This window comes from Drosophila teissieri, chromosome X, assembly GCF_016746235.2.
Source record: "Drosophila teissieri strain GT53w chromosome X, Prin_Dtei_1.1, whole genome shotgun sequence".
NCBI classification, from domain to species: domain Eukaryota; kingdom Metazoa; phylum Arthropoda; class Insecta; order Diptera; family Drosophilidae; genus Drosophila; species Drosophila teissieri.
Window position 1 is genome coordinate 1,008,953 of NC_053034.1, and position 19,482 is coordinate 1,028,434.

Sequence of the window (19,482 nt, forward strand, 5' to 3'; positions counted from 1 at the left end):
CAGTTCGTCCGTAAGTGGTTATATGTCAAACGAGAAATCCCCAGTGATTAGCGTTACTGTACACAAATCTCAATTACTTAGAATGCCAACATTGACTTCTCCTCCACATGTGTAGTATGTATGTGGCACGGCAGGGCATGGCATGGCACTAGGCTCTGGGAAAACAAGAGCACAGCTCAATCTAACTGCACTAATTGAAATCCGTAAATGGAAATAATAAGGCAATGTAGCAGGGCCAAGGAAGAAATAATCCTACTGGCTTTCGTCCATCCACAGCCACATTCACATCCACATCTACATGCACATCTACATCCAGGAGCAACAGTGAAGTACGTGCGTCAGTCAATCAATCAATCATTCGATCTGAAAGGTGATGCCAAACGAATATTCCATCGCATTGCAGCTGACCTGGCCTTAACAACACGACGCCACCAGCTGCACCGTCATTTGCCCTGTTTGCGTATTAAAATTAAATTTTGCATAATAAAGTATACGAAAAATTGCTCCGGACCCTGTTTTTAACTAGTCGCTCTGCTGCCGCCAGGCAATAATTTACTTTTACTTGGGGTGGTCCAGCTTTGAATAATTGATGAAATCGTCCATGAAAAGACTATTCATGCACTTTAAGCTGATTTACTCGGGCATTGAATTAAAATGCCCGCACCCACACAGTGGAGTGCATTGACTGGCAAAGCAACACGACTTGACTCGACCCGGCCAGCACTCTATAAATCACGGAACCCTCCTGGACTGCAAGCCACATGCGAATCGAAAGGACAAGACACACGGGAGTCCGAGGACGAGGGTAAGGGTGGAGGTGCAGGTGGAGGTGAGGACGAAAAGCCTGGCTAGCAAGTCAGTAGGGCCAAGGCCACCTGCAGAGTGGGCCAGTTGCTTTAAGGGCTTGAGGCTGCGTGGAAAATAATGAAATATAATTCAGACATTCGAATTCAGACATTGAGCCAGTTTGAGCAGTTATTATATGCAGTGCATTAAGTTGTATTTAATCGTAAACAACTGTGCTGCAAAACAAATGCGTTGAGTAACTTCTAATTAGGAGAATATTTCATCTCCGTTTAGCCTCAAACCGAATTGATTAAATTAGACGCCTCCTGCCAGACGCACCTAAGCTGTAATTTATGTTGATTAATCTATTTATATGCCTTGAGTGCAGAGACCTTTAAGTCGAGTTCGCCAGACTGAAAGAGCTGCGTGCCTCACCTTGCATACGCCGCAATGAAGATAGGTGGGGATCACCGGGATATCGCCAGCCTGCCACTTCCACTCCCACCTTGACCCTAGACCACTTGTTTCGCACTAATTTATCAGGTTTGTGGTCCCGAATCCAGAACTCAGGCCTCAATCTTTTGTTCGAAAGAAAGGAGTCGCATTTGGGGCTTCAGGTCGAGTTCTGGTTACCGGACAATGGACAACGGACAACGGACAACAGACACGGGACACGAGACACGAGACACGGCACATCGGTTAGTGGAATCTGTGCGTTAGTGTTATCTAGTTGCAGCAGCAGCATCATCAGCATGATTAATTGATGAAAATCCTTTTTGCCATGCAGGATAATAAATTACAATAGCAGGCCAAACGGACGGACGGCGGACAGGTGGCACGGTACCCGAAAGTAGGGGGAATCACAGACGTGTAGCATGTGTTGCGAATGGCCAACACAGACAACTTTGATTTAGTGCGCGGGGGGAGCGGAGCTTGCATATGCATGAGCTAGTGCCTCTATGCATGTGTGTGTGCGCGTGTGATTGTGTGTGTGTTGGCCTTCCTCTGCATTGAATTAAACTCCTCGGCGAGAATGAGTTCCGTTGCCGTTTCCACGGCATCCGTTCCCTTGGATGGTCCAGGACGATGATGACGCGCTGCCTGTTACCCAAATTAGCTTAATTTCATTTAAAAGGATACACGCTGCAAGCAGAGTTCGGCGTGGCATGTTTGATTCCAGAGCAGGAGGCGATGGTGTGTGTCGAAAGCGGCTAACGAGGAGGAAAGTTAAATGGTTCCGTACGGAATCAGAAATGTTCAACTAGTTGGCAGCAAGGAAAACTGTGCATTGATGAGCGGATTCTATATTATGCTGTGCAGCAAAGCTTGATAAATCCTCGCCTTCTATGCGCTTCTCATTAGATTTCCATTTCCTTTGACTTTGGTATTAAAAGGTTTAAACGATTTAATGGACAACCCAAGCGGTAAAGATCTTGTGAGCTACAACATACGGGGTGATGAGGATCGACTGGACTGCTAGCATGGAAGGAAGGGCGTCAGGAGGTCGAAAGCCAAAAATATTTGAATGCCGTAAAAGACCACGTTCCACCAGCAGTGCAGTGTGTGTGTGTGTTTATAATTCATTAGTTTGCTAAATGTATTTCCTAGCTTAATTGGGTAGTAAAGCACACAGACTAAGCTCATAAAGCAACCAGCAAGGCAAACAGCCAGCTATCCTCCCCCAGCGAGTCCTTGGCGATGTCTGATTAAGGCAGTCGGAAAGAAAAGCATCTGGCGTGCAGGGAGATGTGGCGCAAGTGGGCAGGGCAGCTGAAGATCCATTTACAACGCTTCATTTTCCTCGGCGGCAGTGTGTGCGTGTGTGTGTGTGTGTGGGTGTGTGTGCAGTTGCCACAAATTGCTAACCGGATTGCTGGAGTAGCGCAGAGGAGGTCAGCTCATTTGTTTGGCTTCAAAAGCAGCCCATCCGCCAATGCTTGAGTGCAACGTTGCGTATGCTCAATATTTGAAGGGCCACCCACTGATTATAATTGTCCATTATGGCAGCTCTTCCCTGCTGCCCCGAGTTCGATCCATTAACGTGTACTCCTCCACTGCGCCCAATTACTCCGCCGGTTCACATGTGCTCTTCATACTCGTCTTCATCGCCGTAATCCTTGAATCTGCTTTCAGCCATTCCATTAACATGGCTCTATATTTTCTCGGCCCTTTTTACAGTGCTTGCTTGTTGCACATTCAATTTCAAATCTTAAAAGTATGCTTTGCTTTTTCCATCGCATAGTTCTCCCCGTCAGATGCCTTAGCATACTTTCTGTCGAGGCCTAGGAACTGCTTCTTATCAGTGCGGTTTAGCGGTGCGGACCATCTTTCAAGAAGTAGATTCTTTTTGAAGTCGACAACTGACATCTCCGCGCAGAAAGTTGAGTAGTCCAGACATGTCGAGTACTTGCTGAACTTTGACCACCGTGCTGGATGGAAGTCGTTATGAGAACCGGTTTCATGTACGCGCTATGAAAGTCGACGGAAGCAAGTGAATTAAGTTAGTCCAGTCTCAAGATCATGTGTGAGAATCTTCCCTGGGCCGGAGAATATGCTCTCTGCTCCGTTCTCGCAGTCCGCGTGAAATTGGGGAAAGCGTGGGTTTCGACACACGACGACCTACATAACATACAGTGCATAAGTACGTGTGTGCATCGCAAAGTGCACTCAGTGCGGATTGATTAAGAAAGCCCCGCATTGCCTAAACAATACAGAGAGACGTAAACAAAGAGCCACCTGAAACCGACAACTGTCGACCTAAGAAAATTCCGCAATCGTAACCATAGATCGGGCAACAGCTAAGTCGCATGTCCCCCGATCGCCGATCACCGATCACCTACCACCGACCACCGACCACCGACGCTTTGTTCTTAATTTTCAACCACGCTGTTGTTGCCGTGCGGTGGCAGATTGCCGACTCAACTGGAAGTGCAAACATGTTGGGTTGCCAACTATCCAATACCTGGTAGTCACGCCGCCTCAGGTTCTGTGAATTCATTGAGTAATGACTTGAAAGCAAGAAGAAAGAAAGCCGAGTCCGAGTCCGAGTCCAAATAAAATCTCCGACTGCGATTAGTTGGTGGCAATAAAACACATAAAAGGTCATTTAAATGATATTGTATGGTGATATCGTCTAAGCTCATAAATAACATTTTATTACACTTCTGCAAACTGAACGTATTCACAAGCTCAGTAAACAATATACCCAATTTTTTGTACAAATACCGGGCAAAATCGAAAAAAACAGAGACCGCCGGCAATTGCGATAGCAAGTACATAAATATTACCTATATGCCGATAAGATATAATATGCACGATGAACAAGCCAACCGACCAAACGGCCAAACGGTATCGAGGCTAGAAATTTGGCAAATTTACAATTCGGCGACATCGTCCGTGGTTCTGGAGCTCGTTTCCACGCTACCTTCATGATAATTGGTACCGGAAAGAGATCGGCCAGCCACTTGGCGAGAAATCACTCGCGTTTATCTACGATTTGTAATTGCCGGAAAAAGAATCAGACCCTGGAGAAACTTTGTACTTTGGCCGCAGTGGCCGAAGTGTGAATGATGTCACTGTCGTTTGATTGAACAAAGCCGAAACGCAATCGCACAGTGAGTCGATGTGCGCACTCACGAGATGAAATTTTGAATAATTAAATAATAACTTTCAGAATAATAGTTGCCTATGGACTCGAGCTTAATGGTTTTCATAGCTGCATCCTAGTTTTGCATTTTTAAGTAATAACTATGCGAACGAGGGTGGGTTACAACGAGTTGCGATAACCATTGCCAATGAATAATCACGAATATATAAATTGATTAATCAGCCTGAAATTCAAGGAAGTATTTATGATTATCAGGAAAGACAGCACACAGAAACCGAAGTTTGCTTGCGATAAGATTGTGGAGATCGGGTTTGCAAAGCATTACGATCGAGCCCACTGTGCGGCGTCATCGCCGCTTGGTTTTGCTTTGCCATGTCGCTTTGTGCCCGGGAGAAGTCGTTCTCATTCAGTCACGGGCAGCACTTAACCACAGTCGGCTCTACAGACGGATCAGACGGATCAGACGGATACCACCGCACCACCGCACCACCACCACCACCACATCGACCTTTCCATACATCGCCAGCATGAACAAGTACGGGATGGTTGGCGTCTGCCTACTGGCTGCTCTGGGCGCTCTGCTCCTGGAGGTCACCGCCTCTCCTTCGTCCACTGGCTCGGCCAGCCCCAAGCTGGATCCCAGCCAGCTGGGCGGACTTTCGGCCCAGTTTTTACCACCCGAGTACCGCAACACGAACGTTAGCATCGGTAAGTTTCGGGAGAGTGACATAACCGTCCCCTGGCTATATTCCCCATACTCCCCTTCTTTTCGGAGTGGACTCTACAATCACACCAATCACCCATTATATCTTTCTCGCCTCAATCTCTTATAGAGGACGTTAAGAGAATATATCGTGAAAAATGCAAGAAGGTAAATGGAGCGGACAACGCGACCTTCTACGAGGAAATCGAGCGGGCGGCCACGAAGATGAGCACCTGCATCAGCGGGGTGGTCAATCTGACGGCTCTGCAGGAGGAGATGGATGTGGCGAAGCCGAACGGCGACCTGGACATGGTGTTTAGCAAGTACTGCCAGAAGGCACCGCAGGCGGAGGCCTGTGTCAAGGAGTTCAACGCCAAGGCCCAGCATTGCTTGACCGCGGAGGAGAAGCGCCACCAGGAGACGGTTACCCGCATTGGAGCGTCCGTTCTGGGCTTCGCCTGTTCGCATGGTGGCGATCAGATTGCCCTCTTCATTGCCGAGCAGGGACCCGAGTGCCTGGAGGCCAACAAGGAGGCCATAAGCAATTGCCTCAACCAATCCTTCCATCAGTACATTCCCAAGGATGGCCAAGTTCCGGACCTGATGAGCCGCCCAGAGCTCCTGTTCTCGCCCACCCACTGCGTGGACCTGCAGCGCTTCGAGGCGTGTGTCGTCCACCATTTGGAACAGTGCACCCAGATCACAACCGCCAACATCGTTCAGTCCGTCTTCCGCTTCGTGAAGAACGAGACCGACTGCCAGGCTTGGATGCAGGCTCGTGCCAACGAGAAGCCCATCCTGCTGGCCGCCTCCGGCAATAATACAGCCACTGGACTCGCCTACTCCCTGGCCGGCCCTCTTTTGGGCGCCGCAGTGCTCCTGATGCGCCCCTGAATGGAAAACATACTTAGGTTATCTTTTTTTTGCGATAACAAACATCTGTGTATTACTGACTTTTTTTTTTGTTTGTCTGTTTGTGTGTGTATAGTGGGCACCGAGTATCGGTGCCGTATAATTTAATGTCTCCTAAGGAATTGCCAATAATAAACGCGATTAGGATGAACGCACCCGATTGGAACTCTGTTGGAATCACCGCTGACCAAGGCCCATCGACCAACCTGGCCGGAACTGCAGTGTTACATTTGACCATTCAGAGCTTGTGAAATCGATAAATGTTATTTCATTTATTTAAAAACACTGATAAGATAGTGAGCGACTGTTTGCGAATACCTGGCGTGACTCAATGGCCGTAGTTCCCGAGGACTTTGCTCACCGTCGTGTGTCGCAGATACGACTAAGTCCACCTCCCTAGTCCCTTACAACTACAGCGGAAACATGGATCTCTACACGGATCGTGGCATACTCTTGGGCGAAAGTTGAATAATGCTACTCCAGTTTTACGAGCTGATAAGTTGTCGGAGGGGCAGCAGTGCGAAACTATAAAAACATACAAAAGTAGAAACGCTGGACTTATCACGCTTAATGAATGGGTTTACCTAGCGAAATTGGGCAATTCAACGGCCACTGAATCTGAAGTTTTCCTTGGAAGGGGTACGTACTATCGCGCTCGTGATATCTGCGATGCCATCGGTGCGTTAATTGCTTTCGCACTGGATACGTCAACGGTTGCCTAAATTTTTAATAAGCCACCAAATTCCATAGGGTACGAAGGAAGAAGCTATATATAAACATATATTTTCACATCGCATATAACTTATGATGTTGAAAAACAAATATGAGTCTTAACGAGCCCCTTTTTATAAAAAATGGTGTTGTAGGACAGAATTTACTTGCCGAACGCAATTATGCCACTAGATTAATTAAAGCACAACAAGTCTTTTGATGACTTGTGGGTTTTTCGCAACAATTTTACCGATAAACGTCTACTATTTCCGCTGCAATGAACTGTGTTCGGAGTAATGAGGCCACTTTGCTCGGCATAAAACTATTCCAAAGTTGGGAAAGGGACGCAGTGCCTCCCCGCGAAGATAGCTTTTTAATTTGCTTACTAGCCGGGAACTATCAATAACTGCGAATTGCGTACCTGTTCCTATCGCACCTTTCACATCAGAGCAATCGATCGGGAAATTACGCTCTAAACTACTGGAGTATGATGGATGGGGGCTTTCCACTTGCAGGCGATAAGCCTTGATCGCAGCTTGCGGTAAACATTTATTTTTGCAACAGTCCTTAACATGCTGAGTACATGTATCGCACGATATAAATATATAAAAATACAAAAAAAAAGAGGTATATCTATTATTTTTGGATAATCAGATACCACGTACTTCGACGTCGTTTTTATAAGCTAGCTTACAGAATATATATATACAGATAAACGTCATTTTGGGAAACTTTGATGACCAACGCTGTTAAAGCATAAATTCTCTTATCAGCAGCGTAGATAAGCATAAAGTCGCCAACCAATTAATTAACTTTAAAGCAACGGACCCCATTAATGTAAAACAAACCTTAGCTGAGCACAAACTTATGATACAGGCTGCGGCGGCAGCAGAACTAATGGCTGAAGAGGCAGCTCGTCGACTTCCTGGTCCAGTGACTCCTCCAGCTGCTGTTGCTGCTCCTCGGGATCGCTGATTTGGGCCATCACATCGTCCAGATGAAGCCACACATACTCCACGGCGGCTCGCAGTTCGCCGGCAAACTTCCAGACACTGCGATCATCCGTCAGATCGGTTTGATTATACTTGTTGTCGGGTTCCCGGTAGTGCTGCATCTGGGCAATCGACGTGTCTACGGTCCGCGAATTGCAACCGCCGGGCAGCCACTGGAGGGTGAAGTGGTTGTGCAGCGCCAGGGACAGGCGGGCATTGTGGAAACACTTGGTGGCCATGCCCGGCCTCGAGTAGTTCCTCATCCGCTGCGTGTGCTGGAGGACATACAGTTCGCCGGCGATGGCCTGCTCCTCGTGGTTGCTGAACTCGGTGGGCACTTTGGTGAAGTACGAGTTGATGAAGCACAAGGCGGGGAAGCGACCTGCACACCTGCCGCCCTTCTCAACCTCCGAGGCGTGGGTCTTTTGCACCAACTGATGCCAATTGCGGTTTTCGCCCAGCGGCATTATCACCTCGTCCACGTCCACGTTAACCAGATAGTCGTGGCGGTACAGATTCCTGTAGAAGCAATCGTTGTAGGGTATCAGTTCGTTCAGTCTCTTCTCCAGCTTCCTCTGCTGCAGCAGCATGTGCTGGTAGTGCCTCAGTCTGGGCATGCCATTGGCCAGGGTCAGGGGTCGCAGCTCCAGGTATCCAGTGCGCTGATAATAGTCGAGGACCCTCTGCACCGCGGGATGCACATCGTACATATAGGCGTAGATCCGCGAGGCGCCCAGAATGCGCTGCAGTTCAAACCACTCGATGAGGCGCTCTGATAAATCCACATACGGAAAATCGAATCCCTTGAGGCAGACGCCGAAGCTCAAAGGAGCTTCATTTGTGGCATTTGGGGATTTGGAACCTTGCAAGGACGCGATCTCCACTGACACTGGCTGCTTCTGATTCACGTTGACCCTCAGCGAATTACTGGCCTTCTCGCAGTGGCGCGCAACGAGTGACACGGTTTTTGGAAAGGCGTTAATCGCAGGCGGCGGCAGTTCCGTGGGAATCGGACAGCTCAGCAGATGCGGGTAGTTGAGATTCGGCTTGGAGCCCCACCCCTTGACCCACACACTCAGGAACTCCGACACGGGCACGAGGATTGGCTCCCGATAGTTCTCGTACCACATTTGGCAATGGGTTGGGGGAAACGCGTCGCCGATCTGATTGGCAGTGGCCAAAATCCTCACCGTAGGCAGTTTTAGCCCTTTCCGTTCGTCGAAGTACGCGGCGTACAGCCGAAAGGTCACGTTCGAGTTGACGAAGGTCTGCCAGTAAATGTTGTGCAGCTTCAGATCCAGAGGATCGGGATACACAGCGCACGTTTTGTTTATCTTGTAGGCCAGGGGCTTGGCCCAATGGTACCAGAAGCCATAGTCCACCTCCGGCAGTTCCTGCTCCAGCTGCCGCACAAGTTCCTCCTTGATGGGCTCCTCCAGGTGGCGAATCGGGGGCGGAGTTACCTTCCCAGCAAGCCCATTCTCTGCACTGCCGCCATATAGGCTCAAGTCCGTGGGTCTCAGGTTATCCGTGCGCTGCAGAGCACTGAGGAGGATGAAGATCGCCAAGAGGGACGCCGTCACCAGAATTGTGAGCCGAATGAAGCCACCTCTTGTTGACATTATGCTCGACTGCGTACTGAGCACTGAAGATAGTTTGCCCAAAGCAGGAATCGCAATCTAATCAAAACGAGAGTGCGAGAGAGCTGCGATAATAGCCACCTTCATGTTGAATTATCTATGGCCGCGAGCTGTGGGGCTTTATCAATTAGCCAAATTTAGTAGGACCTATCCGGCCGCATAATAACTATATTTATAAACGATTGAGGATTCATTTGTAAGTCGGGGTGCTAATCGTTTTGCCCAACTAATCGTTGTATTACAACTGAACGATCTTGAGGTCAAAGTCTCATCCGTTTACTCGGAGTAGAAATACTTGTGAAAGCTTCATTTCTGTGCAAATTGTTTCCGCCAAACTATGCAACGATAATTCCTGGTTGCCATCCCTTGAGCCATCGTAAATGATTTTGTTTTGCTCCGTTTTGTTTGCCGCTCGCTATAATTTTTGTTTTCCCCACTTTTATTTAAACTTTTTGCATTTCCCTGCGCTCCGGCTGTTGCTGTTATTTTTACAAGTAATTTAAAAATAATTTTATGAGCGGGATCCCCGCAGGGCTCTTGGCCGGGTGCGAAGTTTGCTTTATTGACATTGTCACCCCGGTTGAGCTCAGCTCGTCACAATGAAGCAACCAACCAACCAACCAACCAGCAGCACCTGGGGGACGAGGATGAAGACGGGAAGGATGACTACGGACACGGCCACGGACAGGGACTCTGGACTCTGGACTACAAATACCTCGGTAACGACAGGATAATAAAATTGCGAAACAACTTTTTAATGAGAAACACTCTTAGCACATTGCAGTGGCCAGTGGAGGGATTCCCGGTAGTTGGTAAAACGTTGCTTCCGAACCCCGACGACGCTCATCATAATGATAATCATAATAACGATGATGGAGCAGAAAACGCTGATAACAGTCCGAAAGTCGGGAGCTCACCTGTTGACGCTGTATCAAACGCCAACTATCCCCTTCTTGCGATCGATTCTGGGGCTGCGGCATAAAATCTTTTTGCAGTCTGAGGGAGTCTGGCTCTGGGTCTGCCTTTAACAATGAACATTTTGCGCCGCACTACTGCAAAAGTGCAAACTTTGCGCCGTAATTGCCCAGAAAAGTAACACAAATGAAACGCATTGACGCTTAATTACTTTTGCTAAATGGCACGAGCCCGCCAGCCATCAGCCATCCTCCAACCTCCATCCGCCATCCTCCATGCGAACCCCTCGATCCTCGTCCTCCAAAAGTACTTTTAAAATGGAGTGGGCGAGGCAAACAGAAGGGAGAACGATTGGCGATGGTCTGGGCTGGAAGGTGGAGCTCCGTTTGGCATGCGGGTGTTTGGCTTCGGTTACGCTCATTTCTCGGCAATGCTTTGAATTTCCACAGAGTTCCGAGTTCCGAGTTGCGAGTCCCGTCCTGGCAATTTGCGGCACTCACTTGCTGACTGACAACATCCAGAATGGTTTCTGCCACAACGAATAACGAATTGTAATCAATGATTTCATTACGCGAGTATGATTCATAAATGAAGCCCTAATTCAACAGTATTTGCTCGTAAATTACGCAGACATGCATAAGGATACAGGAAAAATCTGGATCATTGATACAAACACGTTGAAAGAGAGTTATTATAAGAACATACATTTCATACATTTTTGCATCACAGTGAGTGCCAAATATCCAGCCAACTCCTTTTACTACGGTATCTTTTAATTCTGCACCCCAAAACACATTCCCCTGATTGCAATCGTGTAGCGTAATGAACATGTGAGGCCTTCAGGGTGCTGCGAGTCGGCACGATTTGACTTTTGTCGACGTCACAATTTGGTGAAGTTTACCCACTTCTGGCGCCGCACAAACTTGGCCCAAAAAGTTGCCCTGCCACTTGGCAAATGCAAGTTTTTGATTAAAAGCCACCACCGCCTCCTGCTCCCGCTTTTTAGTTCCCAGTTGCAGCAGCCAGTAAAGTAAAGTTGTGTGCCAGGTCTAGGGCCGGAGAAATTGTTAATTGAATGCATTTGGGGTCCTTGCAATGTTTGCCTGTGCGTGATATGGGGCACTTTGCCAAGAGGGAGCAAATGAAGGAGCTGGCAGGCTGGAGCTGCCAGGCTGGAGGTGGTGCTTCGGTGCTTCGGTGCTTCGGTGCTCCGGTGCCCAGGAGCAGCTGCTTCCATGCGCCATTCGCCCACTTAGCCAAAGTGCGGCGCAAATGCTCTGCCATCACTTGGGCTTCGAAAACACTGGCCAGCAGACAAAACAGTATTGGTAGCGGTGTTACTTAGGTCGGCCAAGCACAGACCAGTGTTGAATAGCAGATTTTCTATTTACAAAGTATACCCACACAGTGCTGATCCCAGCAAAAAGTTGTGAAGGAAGCACAAAAGGGTCCTCTAATCCCAGTGTGCTGGCCACATGTACCCCAGTGCTGGAAACATTTTTAAGGCTACCTGGGAAACGTGGAGAGCATCCCTCCAGAGCGTTCCTCCATCACGGATTTATACTGGTGGGTGAGTGGTGGTTGGGCGGTGGAGGCATTAAACATGCATTGCACCTGACCACTCGTTTATTGTTGTTCCTTGGCAGAGCTTTGGTTTACTTTCATTTAGATGAGCTGCGCGCCAGGAGGGCCTGTTGCAGCTGCAAGGATTCCACTCCATTTTGGGCGACACACACTTTTCATTAGCTCAAGCGAAGGAACCATGGATCGGAGCTCAGGCTCAGCTCTGGTGGAGAAGATAAGGTAAAGCCCTTAAAGTTAAGCGCATGGGAGCGGAACAAAAGTTGTCTTAAAGTCTTTGCCAGTCAATAATGACAGAGGATCCCAGAGGATAGCCGTTTGGATGCCGTTTGGAAATGGAAAAACGGATGCGAATCGGTGCTGAAGCTTCGGCCGCGCCCACTCCGTGTCCGTGGGCGTGGCAGCTGAATGAGAGGAATAGCCCCCCGAAACCCCGAAAGCCCGAAAGCCCGAAAAGAAAAGCAGAAGCAAAAGCAGCTGCAGATTTTCTATAAAAGCCGAGGCTAACGAGATTTGATGAATTGCAAGTCTTTGTGAATGAAGCTACAAGAAAGCTGCAGCATGAATAGCCCCGAGGCACCGCCATGCCACCACCCACCTTCCACCTCCCACCCCCCACCGCCATCCTTGCGCTTTTCCATCTAAGCCAGGTCCACATAAAAAAAACCCATTAAGTGGTTTAAAGCAGTGAAAAAGCGCACAGCACACAACAAGCAACACAGCAAAAGAAAAATGCAGTTGACATGAAAGCCAGCCAAAACGGGGCGATACAGGGATGGCTACAGGGGGTGGTAGCTGGTGGGTGGTGGGTGGTAGGTGGGTGGTTAGGTGGGTGGTGGAGTCAGACAGTTGAACAGCACCAGCACAGAGGAGCGGAGCAACAATGCTCGCCCAGAGATGAGATAAGAAGCACAGCCGCTGGAGGAGGACAAAGCAGCTTGACGAATTACTTGGCAGCTGCTCCTTCTGCTGCTGCTGCTAGTGAAATCCCTGCGAGGATCAAGGAGCGGCGGGGAAAGGACGAGGCGCAAGAAATTTAATTTGACCAACATTTTGATGTATCAAGTTCAGTTGAAGCCGAAGATTTATGACTTGCTGACAGTGCAAGCGGAGCAGGAGCAGCAACACCAGGATTGGGACGTCATGTCGGCAGCGCACAGTGCGGAGCAAGTGCATCCAGGGCTTTATGAGACTATTTGCAGCTCAGGGTTTTAATCTTACTAAAAGATTTCATTCCATGCCAACCAACTTCATCATTTTATAAATGAGCGCATCTTTGTTGGCAGATCTAGAAAAGCTTATGATCATGCCAAAGCTTAAAAGTCCAAAAGTGCGAGCTGCGAAGCTGCAAAGCTTTGGCCGAAGAAAAATGAAAGTAAGCTGACGACTATTGAGCACATTTCCCCTTTTACCATTTCCACTTGCCTCACGTAATGAGCCCACTGGAAATGAGGAAAACAAGGCCTTGACATCGAAGCCTGTTTGACTTGTGGTGATAATTGCCATTGCCGCCGTGTCTGTGACTCCAACTGTGACGCGGACAGTGACTGTGATTACACAAAGAGGAAACCTGTGCAATTACACATGGCATTATTCGGCAAGAATGCTGTATCAGTCATAAATTATACATTATGCATTGTAAAGAGAATATCAATTATATTAAATATTAAGACAGTCCTACTAGCTTTCCTTATGGCTCCTTAAAACAAGAATGAATATCACAAGGGTTGCACAAATAGTGACTGCTGCTTCAAAAGTCAGTTGAATAGTTCAGTTTCAGGCTTTCCCACCCAACTTGACTCCAGTAAATCCGGAACTGTAGACTGAAGAGGACCTCCTGAGATGGCTCGACTCACGGCCTTGATCATGGCGGTGCTGATTCACTCGGTGCTGGGCATCTCGTACTACTACTACTTCCGCGAATCTCCCGGCTCCGCTGCTCCTCTTTTGGGCGCCTGGCTCTTCTCCGCCTGCGTGGTGACCCTTCTTCACGCCGTGAGGATGTTTCCCAGTGCTCTGCCCGCCGATCAGCGGTTTAGGAATGGGAATCGAAACCTTCGCGGCAATGAGTCGTCCTGGGCATCGCTCTTCCTGGAAACAGGCGTCTGCTGTTTGGTGCTGGACTTGACCCTAAGCAAACTGTGGCACCGCATAGAGTCCCTCTGCCAGTGCGCCATTGTGGGCATACTCCAGGCCCTGGCCGTCGAGGAGCAGACCTTTCTGGCCTGCGAGTACTGGACTTTGGGCCTGACTACCGGACTGATCGGCGCCTGTCTTCTCTGGCTGTCGCTGTGGGCCACCGCGTTGCCCCGGAAGCTCCATTGCGGGATGCTCGACTGGCGGCGCACCCTTCATCGCCGCTGCTCCGCGCTGATCTTCGGAACCCTCGAGCCCGGCACTTCAATGCCGACCCAATCCCAGGGAAGCGCACAGAGCTTTGCCACCTGAGTCGGTGGTGACCACCATCCCACTTGAACAGCCATATCAGTCTACCCGAGTCAATAGCTAAATTTACGGTCAAATTATACCAAATGCGTTTTAATGGGCACAGTGGGACAATAGGTTTCATCACAAATTGAATTATGAATTACCATAATAGTAAATATCCTCATTAATTTTCGATTCAGTGTGCCTTATCTCCAAAAATCAAGTACATTTGTATGCCTAAAGAAGTCCGCTTCTCTTAGAGATAAACTCAGAAAATGGCACATCTATTAGATCGCATGCCCACTTTCTGACCAAAGCCAATGTGACAACTACCGACCAAACTACCAGCCATTGGTGGCTGTCATCCAAACCCGTTAGCCGTAGCCGTCGCCGTAGCCATGCCCATATGCAATGCGGAAGAGGAGCGCTGCGAGATCCAAAGACGCCACGCCCCCAAACCACCGATTCGGATTCGGAAGACGGAACCCAGCTGCTCGAAGTAAAGCAAAGCAAGTCGATCGAAAGCGAAAACGTAAACGAAACCAAGACTCTGATGCGCGATCGATGGCTGTAAACTTGAACTTGAAGCGTAGCCAAAAGCGATGGACACGACGGCAACTAGCAAATAGCAACTAGCAGATAGCAAACAGCAAATAGCAACCAGCAACTTACAACTTGCAACCTGCAACATGCAAGAGCCTGGCACACGCAACAATGCTGCTGAAATGCCTTCAAGACAGTGCCGGCCAAATGTTGTTGTTGGGTTTGCAGACGCTGACGCTGCCGTGTTTTGCTCTGGCTAAAACTGCAGTCGGAGCCGCAGCCTGTTGCCAATTGCGGGAAATTGGTCGACTAGCGATATAAAAGCCAAGCTCGCAATGCAGCCGTGTTAATCAAAGCGCGTCGCTCGCCAGGAAAAGTGCAAGTGTTTTCCACGCTCCCAGGCAGCATTGAAATTCAAATCGCAGCGAAAATTCAACGAGGTGAAAAGCTCATACTTTTTTTTCTGTGTTCATAAAAAAGTGTTTCGAAAGGTGATCCATATGGTCCAGTTTACCACAGTGTTTTGATTTTGGATGCACTTCGCGTCCTTGAAATCAGTTTTGGGCATAAGCTGCAAAATGTTATACTATAGTATCTTAAATATCTTATTGCAAATATATTTCATGAACACGACCCCTTAACGTTTCTCCCATTCGCTACGTGCAGATGCTGTGCCACCGACACATGTACATCCATTGCCACCTCTTCCTGCTGCAGCTCCTCGTGATGCCCCTCCTTCAGGGCTCCCCCGTTTCGAGTCCCGAGATCGCCGGTAAGGGTTCCAAGTCCCCGAACAGCCTGCCACAGGTGCAACAGCAGCAGCAGCAGCAGCAGCAACAGGAGGCGCACCTGAACTCGCTGAGTGCCTATGCCAGTGGCTACGACATGGTCCAGAGCCAGGCCCAAGCCCAAAATCAGCTTCAGGCCCAGATTCTGGCGCAAACGGATCCGGCGTTTAAGCCCTCGTACAAGATGCCCGAAATGGAGACCAACTTCACGCCCATGCAAACGGCCGGAACACCGAGTGTGGCCAGTTTACCGTCGACGCCCATGCTCATGCAGTATCTTCCGGCCCAGACAATCCAAGATGGATCCGGAAATTCGGTCCAGTACCTGCAGCTGATTCCCACCCGACCGATCATAGTGCCCATCTCGCCGTACCTCTCGGCTGCCGCAGCAGCCGCCGGATCTCCTCCAGCAATCTCCGCCGGCGCACAGCCAGACTTCGGAGGACGGACGGCCACCGTTTTGAGTGCTCTGCCGCCCAATTACGCTGCCCTCCAGGGATACGCCAGTGGGTCCATCAACCCGGCGGCCGCCTTCCGCAACACCTATCGGATCAATCGCGAGGCGAAGGACAAACACTTCCCGCCCTCGTTCTCGCTAAATCTCAACGAGTACTTGCCAGCCGCCTCGATGGGATTGCCTGGCGGCCATGACGCCGCCGCCAATGGTCCCCACTTGTACCTGAGGACCAGGCCATAGGATGTAAGCTGCCGCCAAAGTCTCGCAACGTTTAAGCCTCTTTTTTTCTTCTGGAACAAAGCCTTGTGTATGGAGTGAGCCTGTGATTACTTTTTTACAAGTCAAGAAGCGCACAAACATGTAATTTTCTAAGACTCACCTTAAAACCCTACCGTCTTGTGACTACAGAAATAAATTTTCTCATAATTCAACAGCCGCGACTTTTATAATGGGAAACATGAGCAGTGCGAGTATATGGCACATGTGCCAAAATTGTTTTCTTTCCATTTCATTTACATAACGCCCTTTTATCTGAGTCACTGGTGTCGTTCTTCAGCGGGCTTCCACCTTTCGTTTTCACACCAACAGCCCAACAGCCCAACACCGTGCTAAGATGACCCAACCAAACGAAACAAAACCCAGCCAAATAAACCCGAATGAAATCCAGACGTTACCGTATCTAGATTGTTTATTTGCACAGCCGCCAAAAAGGGGACAGCGAGCAAAGAAAAACACACAAACACACCTCAAATGGAGGAGTGCTCCTCCACCTTTTAGGCTGGAAGCCCAAGACGAAGGTCGTCTGGCATTGTGGTCTTGTGCAGAATGCAGGGCCATTGTTTTTGTTTCTCTTTCATTTGCGTGAAAGTGACCAAAACACTATTTCGCGCCCGACCGGAACAGAGACGGGTTGTATAGTTTAGTTTACTATAGTTGTGGCGTGTGTGCCACAAAACCTTGGAGTTGCGTCAGTGCTGCCAGCCATTTCATCTGTCGACTCCTAATTGTCAAAATTTGACAAATTTATTTGGAATTAACTGGCTCAAATCGAAATAGGCCCTTCATTGCCCCACTCCAAGTGGCGGGGTAAGTAAAGGGAAGGGGCTCAGCCCAAAGCATCTTTCACTTGCCGCATTAAGTGGAGCAAATGACCAAAGGTATTTCGCGGCGAAACATCGACAATGGTATGCTCTTCAAGTCTAATTCAAGTAAGAATTGGTTATACCGCACCCTGCAAAGCATTTGACTCAATGCAAAATAATTATTTAACATTAGTTGTTTGATAGAACGTGAAGAATTCTATCGGTAATTTTAAGAACGCGTCAAACTTATCCACTTCATCTTATCTTCAGTAAGGGTACCAAACGCAATTGGAGAGGCATTCCACTGCGCACTGAGTGCCACAATTCACTTTCAATCACCGACCATTCCACATGTCGTCGATGCACCGACGATGACGAGATGATATACCCATACCCACGATAATGTGGAGGACGCCCTGTGGCGGTGAATCCCTTGTAATGGGATTTGGATGATGGGATGATGGGTCGGTTGGGTCGGATGGCCACTTGCCACAAAGTTTTGGGCTGCGGAAATGAGCGGTTATCGATGGTCCGGGTCTGACTTTGAGCTGGAATCCGCGGCTGGCTCCAACTCGAACTCGAACTCGATTAATGGTCGTATTTTCCTTCAGATGTAGATGACTTACATACATGGCTGTTTCGAAGGGGTGCGCGCTTCACTTGTCCGACGTTGTTATAACACTTTAAAACGCGTAAATTAGCCTTTGTTGTTGCTGGGCGGTGCTCGCTTTGTTGCCGCTGATTGAGTTTGAAATGATTTCAATTTGAGTTGCCGAGCTTGCAGCTATTTACTTTCCTTTTCAATTAATTGCCGCAGCTCTAAACGGATCCAATCCGCCTTTGTGTTCCATCTATCCAACTATCTATCCATCTATCCATCTACCATCTTTCCATCCTTCGCTCATCTGCATCTCGTGAAGCTGGCCAACAAACGCTGCCCATTTGGTTCCGATACTCGAGATTTGGATTTCAGTTTCAAGACCTGAACCTGAGACCAGAGAGAACTAGACGCCACTACTATAAAACGCCGTGTCAGAGCTTCGCGCCATTGCAGTCGCCTCAGCGCTCGTCTCCCGCTCGGTTCGGTTTTGGTTTTGGTTTTTGGATTTGGCTTTGGCTTTACTTCCCATTTGTCGACTTCATTTTCATTGCTGACTGCTGCTGGACATGGCCCGAGTTTAGTGCTAAAATTGTTTGTTTTATTTTTTGTTGTTTGTTGGTGCACCCGAGTGTGTTACGTGCGAACCGGTGAATGTTGTCTGTGCTGGTTCCCTCCAAGGAGTGACCATCGTCATTTAGCCGGATCAAGGCGGTCAAGCAGCCCCATCATCAACTTAGCAACAAGCACAAGTTATTACCGGAGGAGGCCATAAACGGAGTTCTGTAATCATGGTGCGTTTGCAGTCGACTCGAAAGGAATACTGTCTCAAATAGAGACATCAGAAGCGTAAACTAAATTGATAATGGGGTCATAACATATAAAATGTAATCAAATTTTAGCTGCACAGAAACCTGTAAGACAACCCCATTTGTTGAGAGGATTAACTACTCACTTAGTTGCAGAAAAACAAATTAACAGTGAAAAGGAAATGCAAAAATATATATAAGTCAACTCTTACTCGAATTCATATTCAGACAGCAAAAAAGGGAGAACGCTTGATTGAGTTGTTCGAAAACAAAATATCTCTAATGAGCCCGGCTGAGACAATTTCATGGTCCGCGGATTGATTAATGATATGATATGTCACCAGGGTATTATTTGATCGGACAAAAGGGGGAAAGTTGGGTGAGGTAGTCGGCCGGATAAGTAGCGACATAGGAATAGATAAATTGATAAATATGGGAGACTCAAGTTCCCCCTGGCGTGGAGAAAACTAAATTGAAAGGCCGTTGAACCAGGATTTTCAGCAACAACAATGTAAACTTCTTAAGCTTTTGAAACATCTGACATTGCACTTCCCCACGTTCGACTTGAACTACAATCGGCCGACCTAATCGAAGTTTATTCGCTGGCCCTGTGCCTAGTTTGTGTCTTAAGTTTTTCGTATTATCTCGGTTTTTTTCATTTAATTTTTCCTTTGATTTTTTCTGCGGCCATGTTTACACTATGTGTGGTCGCTTTTTGCCCATGTTTCCATGAAAGAGGCGCGCAAATTACGCGTGTTAACGATGCGCACTTCATTAGCTTCTTTAGGCCATCAATCAAGCTGCATTTGCATCTTGCGTCTCGCGTCTCACGTCTTATGTCATCTGACCTGGTTGGGATCATTAGCCGACCCGGGGCCGCCGAAATATCCAAATATTTCAAATATCCAATTTGAAAGACCGCTTAAACTGG

At 48.3% G+C, this 19,482-nt stretch overlaps 5 protein-coding genes across 6 annotated transcripts in view; 3 read left to right on the forward strand and 2 right to left on the reverse strand.

Moving 5' to 3' along the window:
• LOC122624898 overlaps positions 1-19,482 on the reverse strand; it is a 140,354-nt gene that overhangs the window by 97,130 nt on the left and 23,742 nt on the right. The gene's annotated exons all lie outside the window — the stretch shown is intronic.
• Positions 4,784-6,163, forward strand: LOC122624901 (27 kDa hemolymph protein). The gene is made up of 2 exons (XM_043804664.1): positions 4,784-5,101; positions 5,227-6,163. Exons 1-2 carry the CDS (start codon positions 4,921-4,923, stop codon positions 5,988-5,990), a joined length of 945 nt encoding a protein of 314 aa, XP_043660599.1. The 5' UTR covers positions 4,784-4,920; the 3' UTR covers positions 5,991-6,163.
• Positions 7,585-9,333, reverse strand: LOC122624895. Its single transcript, XM_043804655.1, has one exon. The coding sequence runs from the start codon at positions 9,331-9,333 to the stop codon at positions 7,585-7,587; it is 1,749 nt and encodes a 582-aa protein (XP_043660590.1).
• Positions 13,595-14,374, forward strand: LOC122624904. Its single transcript, XM_043804669.1, has one exon. It carries the CDS (start codon positions 13,690-13,692, stop codon positions 14,293-14,295), a length of 606 nt encoding a protein of 201 aa, XP_043660604.1. The 5' UTR covers positions 13,595-13,689; the 3' UTR covers positions 14,296-14,374.
• LOC122624902 lies at positions 15,115-16,445 on the forward strand. 2 transcript variants are annotated; one of them, XM_043804666.1, is made up of 2 exons: positions 15,115-15,257; positions 15,484-16,445. In XM_043804666.1, the coding sequence occupies exon 2, from the start codon at positions 15,484-15,486 to the stop codon at positions 16,300-16,302; it is 819 nt and encodes a 272-aa protein (XP_043660601.1). In that variant the 5' UTR covers positions 15,115-15,257; the 3' UTR covers positions 16,303-16,445. The 2 variants fall into 2 exon arrangements, with proteins under 2 accessions (XP_043660601.1, XP_043660600.1); XM_043804665.1 differs by having other exon boundaries at positions 15,249-15,308.

Excerpts from the sequence above, each read along its gene's own strand:
- LOC122624902 (XM_043804666.1), top strand. The coding sequence starts at position 15,484 with ATGCTGTGCCACCGACACATGTACATCCATTGCCACCTCTTCCTGCTG.
- LOC122624895 (XM_043804655.1), bottom strand. The coding sequence starts at position 9,333 with ATGTCAACAAGAGGTGGCTTCATTCGGCTCACAATTCTGGTGACGGCG.
- LOC122624904 (XM_043804669.1), top strand. The coding sequence starts at position 13,690 with ATGGCTCGACTCACGGCCTTGATCATGGCGGTGCTGATTCACTCGGTG.
- LOC122624901 (XM_043804664.1), top strand. The coding sequence starts at position 4,921 with ATGAACAAGTACGGGATGGTTGGCGTCTGCCTACTGGCTGCTCTGGGC. Across the intron at positions 5,102-5,226 it reads CAACACGAACGTTAGCATCG|AGGACGTTAAGAGAATATAT; the intron begins GTAAGTTTCGGG and ends AATCTCTTATAG.